Source organism: Podarcis tiliguerta (assembly GCF_965153285.1).
Source record: "Podarcis tiliguerta genome assembly, chromosome: Z".
Classification (NCBI taxonomy): Eukaryota; Metazoa; Chordata; class Lepidosauria; order Squamata; family Lacertidae; genus Podarcis; species Podarcis tiliguerta.
The window spans coordinates 298,689-305,483 of NC_139553.1; the positions used below are offsets into that span (position 1 = coordinate 298,689).

Sequence of the window (6,795 nt, forward strand, 5' to 3'; positions counted from 1 at the left end):
CTCGTCCGCTTCCTCCGAGGCCGAGAAGGGGTCCAGATCCGGGGGCGGCGGGGGCCGGGCTGCGGAAAAAGCCGGAAAAAATTGAGACGGGCGCCGGGTTCGAATCTTCCCAACATTCCCCAAAATCGGTCAATTTTGGAGATTTACCGGGCGCAGCCAATGGGAAGAGGAGAGGAAGCAGCAGCGGCAGCAGCATGGCTGGGAATCCTTTTCCTGGAGGAAAAGGGGGGTTCCGTGATGTCATAAGGCCGGGGTGTGATGTCACAAGGGGGGTGAGGTCAGCGGGAGAATCCGGTGATGTCACAGGCAGGGGGCTGGTCTGGTCTTTGATAATATCTTGTTATCTCTTTATTGGGATATTATGATTATGATTATGATTATTAATTATTATTATTACTTGTAATCTACCTATTTATATCTATATTATTATTATTATTATTATTATTATTAATAATTACTTGCAATGTACCTATCTGGATTTCAGCATTATTATCTGCATATCTTTATTATTATTATTATTATTATTATTATTAGTATCTATATCTATATCTATATTATTATTATTATTATTATTACTATTTCCTTGCATTTTACCTTTCTGGATTTCAGCATATCTTTTTATTATTATTATTATTATTATTATTATTATTATTATTATTATTACAGCTTGTAATCTACCTATCTGCGTATCTATATCTATATTATTACTATTATTATTATTATTATTATTATTAATTACTTGCAATGTACATATCTGGATTTCAGCATTATTATCTGCATATCATCATCATCATCATCATCATCATCATTATTATTATTATTACTTGTAATCTACCTATCTGCGTATTTATATCTATATTATTATTATGATTATGATTATGATTATTAATTACTTGCAATCTACCTATCTGGATTTCAGCATTATTATCTGCATATCTTTATTATTATTATCATTATTATTATTTACTTATAATGTACATGTCTGGATATCAGCATTATTATCTGCATATTATTATTGTTGTTGTTGTTGTTGTTATTATTATTATTATCATCATTATTATTATTTACTTGCAATGTACCTATCTGGATTTCAGCATTATTATCTCAATATCATTATTATTATTATTATTATTATTATTATTATTATTTACTTATAATCTACATGTCTGGATATCAGTATTATTATCCGCAGATGATGATGATGATGATGATGATTATTATTATCACCATCATCATCATTATCATTATTATTATCATTATCATTATTTACTTATAATGTACATGTCTGGATATCAGTATTATTATCCGCAGATCATTATTATTAATATTATTATTTTATTATTATTATTATTTTATTATTATTATTATTATTATTATTATTATTATTATTATTATTATTATTATTATTATTATTAACTTATAATGTACATGATTATTGCAACATGTAATCTACCTATCTGCAAATCTATATTCTTATTCTTATTCCTAATTACACCCGGAGAGGGTGGTAAGTTTTATAATTTCCGTAGCACCCAGTGGATCCCTCCCACCCAGTGGATCCCACCCACCCAGTGGATCTCTCGCACTTGGGAGCCTTGGGAACTGTAGCGTTCCCAAATGGACGACGCCCAGTGGATCTCCCGCACCCGGCAGATCTCTCCCACTCCGTGGATCCCTCCCACCAGCAGATCTCTCGCCCCCAGTGGCTCCCTCCCACCCGGCAGATCCCTCCCACTCCGTGGATCCCTCCCACCCGGCGGATCTCTTGCACCCGGCGGATCTCTTGCACCCAGTGGATCTCTCCCACCCGGCGCTTCAGTTCCCATCCTTGGAGGAATAAAGAACTTTATTGTGTGGGAACCGTAGCGTCCCCAAACAGAGAGACCCAGTGGATCTCTCCCACCCGGCGGATCTCTCCCACCCGGCGCTGAGCCTCTCGCACCCGGCGCTTCAATTCCTGGGGGGGGAGAACTTTATTGTGTGGGAACCGTAGCGCCCAGTGGATCTCTCGCACCCGGCACTTCAGTTCCCAGCCTTGGGATCCATAGCGTCCCCAGACGGCACCCGTGGATCTCTCGCGCCCAGCGGATCCCTCCCACCCAGTGGATCTCTCCCACCTGGCACTTCAATTCCCAGCCTTGGGATCCATAGCATCCCCCAACAGACGGCACCCGTTGATCTCTCGCACCCAGTGGATCTCGCACCCGGCAGATCCCTCCGCCCAGTGGATCCCTCCCACCCGGAAGATCTCTCCCACTCCGTGGATCCCTCCCACTGGCAGATCTCTCGCACCCAGCGGATCCCTCCCACCCAGCACTTCAGTTCCCAGCCTTGGGAACTGTAGCGTTCCAAAATGGACGACGCCCAGCAGATCTCTCCCGCCCAGTGGATCCCTCCCACCGGCAGATCTCTCCCACTCCGTGGATCCCTCCCACCGGCAAGTCCCTTGCACCCAGCGGGTCCCTCCCACCCGGTAGATTTCTCCCACTCCGTGGATCCCTCCCACCGGCAGATCCCTCCCACCCAGTGGATCCCTCCCACCCAGTGGATCCCTCCCACCTGGCACTTCATTTTCCAGCCTTGGGAACTGTAGCATTCCCAAATGGACGACGCCCAGCAGATATCTCCTGCCCAGTGGATCCCTCCCACCCGGCAGATCTCTCCCACTCTGTGGATCCCTCCCACCCGGCAGACCTCTTGCACCTGGTGGATCCCTCCCACCCGGCAGATCTCTCCCACCCGGCACTTCAGTTCCCTGCGGAAAAAAACCAGGCGCTTTGCTTGGGAAGAAAGAGCTTTATTTGGTGGGAACCGTAGCGTCCCCAAAAGGACAGAACCCAGTGGATCTCTCTCCCACCCGGTGGATCTCTCGCACCCGGCGCTTCGGTTCCCGGGGGGGGGGAACCAGGCGCTTGACTTGCGAACGAATAGCGTGATTGTGTGGGAAGCGTATCCCCCTTTCCCTTTCTTCCCCTTCCTCCTTTCCCTTTCCGGCCCCCTAACCTCCACTTTCCCTTTCAGGCTAATGAACCCCTTTCCCTTTCAATACCCCACTTTCCCTTTCAGCCCCCTAACCTCATTGACCTTTCCTCCTCTCCCTTTCCGACTCATTAACTAATGAACCCTTCCTTTCCGTTCCCTCTCCCCCTTCTTTTCTCCCCTTTCCCTTTCAGCCCCTTCACCTCTCCTTTCCCTTTCCGGCTAATGAACCCCTCTCCTTTCCCTTTCACCCCCTTCCCCCTCTCAGCCCCCTTTCCCTTTCAACACCCCACTTTCCCTTTCCCTTTCTTCCCTTCCCCTTCCCCCTTTCCCTTTCAGGCCAATTAACCCCTTTCCCTTCCCTTCCTTTCCCTTTCTTTCCCCCCAACCCCTTTCCCTTTCTTCCCCTTCCTCCTTTCCCTTTCCGACTAATGAACCCCTTTCCTTTCCCTTTCACCCCCTTCCCCCTCCCAGCCCCCTTTCCCTTTCTTCTCTTTCCCTTTCCGCCCCCTCCCGCCTTTCCCTTTCAATACCCCACTTTCCCTTTCAGACCAATTAACCCCTTCTTTCCCCCCAACCCCTTTCCCTTTCTTCCCCTTCCTCCTTTCCCTTTCCGACTAATGAACCCCTTTCCTTTCCCTTTCTTCCCCTCCTTTCCCTTTCAGACCAATTAACCCCTTTCCCTTCCTTTCCTTTCCCTTTCCTTCCCCTTCCTCCTTTCCCTTTCACCCCCTTCACCTCTCCTTTCCCTTTCAGACCAATTAACCCCTTCCTTTCCCTGTCACCCCTTTCCCTTTCACCCCCCACCACTTTCCCCTTCTTTCCCCCTTCCTTTCCCGTTCCTCCTTTCCCTTTCAGACCAATTAACTAATTAAGCCCTTTCCCCCTTCTTTTCCCCTAACCCCTTTCCCTTTCTTCCCTTTAACCTCTACTTTCCCTTTCAGACCAATTAACCCCTTTCCTTCCCCTTCCTTTCCCTTTCCTCCTTTCCCTTTCAGACCAATTAACTAATGAACCCCTTTCCTTTCCCTTTCACCCCCTTCCCCCTCCCAGCCCCCTTTCCCTCTCCTTTCCCTTTCAGACCAATTAACCCCTTCCTCCTTTCCCTTTCAGACTCGTTAACTAATGAACCCCTTTCCTTTCCCTTTCAGCCCCTTCACCTCCACTTTCCCTTTCAGACCAATTAACCCCTTCTTTTCCCTTTCCCTTTCAATAACTCACTTTCCCTTTCTTCCCCTCCCTCCTTTCCCTTTCTTCCCTTTCCCTTTCAGACTCGTTAACTAATGAACCCCTTTCCTTTCCCTTTCAGACTCGTTAACTAATGAACCCCTTTCCTTTCCCTTTCAGACTCGTTAACTAATGAACCCCTTTCCTTTCCCTTTCCCTTTCCACCCCCTTCCTCCTTTCCCTTTCTTCCCCTTCCTCCTTTCCCTTTCACCCCTCCTTTCCCTTTCAGACCAATTAACTAATTAACCCCTCTCCTTTCCCTTTCCACCCCCTTCCTCCTTTCCCTTTCTCCCCCTCCCTCCTTTCCCTTTCAGACTCGTTAACTAATTAACCCCTCTCCTTTCCCTTTCCACCCCCTTCCTCCTTTCCCTTTCTTCCCCTTCCTCCTTTCCCTTTCAGACTCGTTAACTAATTAACCCCTCTCCTTTCCCTTTCCACCCCCTTCCTCCTTTCCCTTTCTTCCCCTTCCTCCTTTCCCTTTCAGACTCGTTAACTAATTAACCCCTCTCCTTTCCCTTTCCACCCCCTCCCTCCTTTCCCTTTCTTCCCCTTCCTCCTTTCCCTTTCAGACCAATTAACTAATTAACCCCTCTCCTTTCCCTTTCCACCCCCTCCCTCCTTTCCCTTTCTTCCCTTTCCTCCCTTCCCTTTCAGACCAATTAACTAATTAACCCCTCTCCTTTCCCTTTCCACCCCCCCTCCTTTCCCTTTCTTCCCCTTCCTCCTTTCCCTTTCAGACTCATTAACTAATTAACCCCTCTCCTTTCCCTTTCAGACTAATTAACCCCTTCCTTTCCCTTTCCCTTTCAGCCCCCTCCCTCCTTTCCCTTTCTTCCCCTTCCTCCTTTCCCTTTCTTCCCCTTCCTCCTTTCCCTTTCACCCCTCCTTTCCCTTTCAGACCAATTAACTAATTAACCCCTCTCCTTTCCCTTTCCACCCCCTCCCTCCTTTCCCTTTCTCCCCCTCCCTCCTTTCCCTTTCAGACTCGTTAACTAATTAACCCCTCTCCTTCCCCTTTCTTCCCTTTCCCTTCCTTTCCCTTTCAATAACTCACTTTCCCTTTCCTCCCCTCCCTCCTTTCCCTTTCAGACCAATTAACCCCTTCCCTTTCCCTTTCCGCCCCCTCCCTCCTTTCCCTTAACTAATTAACTAATTAACTAATTAACTAATTAACCAATTAACCAATTAACCAATTAACTAATTAACTAATAATTAACTAATTAACCCCTTTCCCTTCCTTCCCTTTCCCCTCCCCCCTCCCAGTTCCATTTCGCGTCCGTCGCCGCCGACCGGAGAGAGAACCTCCGCGCATGCGCAGATTCGGCCGGCGACGTCGGACGTCAGACGCTAAGGACGTGAAGGACGTGAGGCGACGCGGCGGCGGCGGCCATGACGCAGCAAGGGGCGGCGCTCCAGAGCTACAACAACGAGCTGGTCAAATGTGAGGCGAAGATTGGGAGAAGCGGCTACTCGAGTTGAGGCTCCGGCGGTCGGAGTAGGCCGCGTTGCTAGGGGAAACGGCGTTGCTAGGGCGGCGGGGAAGCGGATTGGCTGGGGGGAGAGGGAGGAGGCCAATGGGAGAAGGCGAGGGGAAGGCCGAGCGTTGCTATTGGGCGAGAGGAGCGAGGGGCGGGGACGTCGCGAAGGACTGGGCCGCGTTGCTAGGGAGGCGGCGGCGTCGCTAGGGCGGCGGGGAAGGGGATTGGCTGGGGAGGGAGCGGGAAGGCCAATGGGAGAGGGCGAGGGGAAGGCCGAGCGTTGCTATTGGGCGAGCGACTTGAGGGGCTGAACTAAGCCGCGTTGCTAGGGCGACGTTGTAGAGCGCGCCACGCTGATTGGCTGGGGAAGGAGCGAGCAGGCCAATGGGAGAGGGCGAAAGGAAGGCCGAGCATTGCTATTGGGCGAGAGGCTTGAGGGGCGGGAGTAGGCCGCGTTGCTAGGGCGACGACGTAGAGCGCGCGAAGCTCATTGGCTGGGCAAGGAGCGAGGAGGCCAATGGGAGGGCGGTGGGCGGGCAAGGCGTGAGAGGACGCGCGTTGCTATTGGTCGAGAGGCTTGAGGGGCTGAACTAAGCCGCGTTTCTAGGGCGACGCTGTAGAGCGCGCGAAGCTGATTGGCTGGGCAAGGAGCGAGCAGGCCAATGGGAGGGCGGTGGGCGGGCCAGGCGTGAGAGGACGCGCGTTGCTATTGGTCGAGCGGCTTGAGGAGGCGTTGCTAGGGAGAGAGCCAGAAGGGGATTGACTGGGGAAGGAGCGAGAAGGCCAATGGGAGCGAGGCGAGGAGAAGGGCGGGTAATTCCGGCGCTGCTATTGGCTGGCGTTGCTAGGGCGGCGGCGTTGCTAGGGAGGGAGCCGAGCGTTGCTATTGGGCGAGCGGCTTGAGGGGCTGAACTAAGCCGCGTTGCTAGGGCGACGACTTAGAGCGCGCGGAGCTGATTGGCTGGTGTCGTATACAGGCGGCCAATGGGAGGGAGGCTAGGCGAGTGGCGGGAAATCCGAGCGCGCCTATTGGCCGCGGTGTTCGAAGGGGCGGAGGCCTGGCAGGACTGGCTTTGCTATTGGCTGCGAGGGGCGGAGACGAAGCGAAGGA

The 6,795-nt window shown here is 50.7% G+C and overlaps 1 protein-coding gene across 2 annotated transcripts in view; it reads left to right on the forward strand.

Annotated features, from left to right (window-relative positions):
- Positions 1-5,564: 5,564 nt before the first annotated feature.
- The window catches only part of LOC310669149 (microtubule nucleation factor SSNA1-like), an 8,192-nt gene continuing 6,961 nt past the window's right edge, over positions 5,565-6,795 (forward strand). For both annotated transcript variants that reach the window (XM_083422735.1, XM_083422736.1), the window contains exon 1: positions 5,565-5,647. In XM_083422735.1, the coding sequence (XP_083278861.1) occupies positions 5,596-5,647 (52 nt within the window). In that variant the 5' untranslated portion in view covers positions 5,565-5,595. The remainder of the gene's footprint in view (positions 5,648-6,795) is intronic.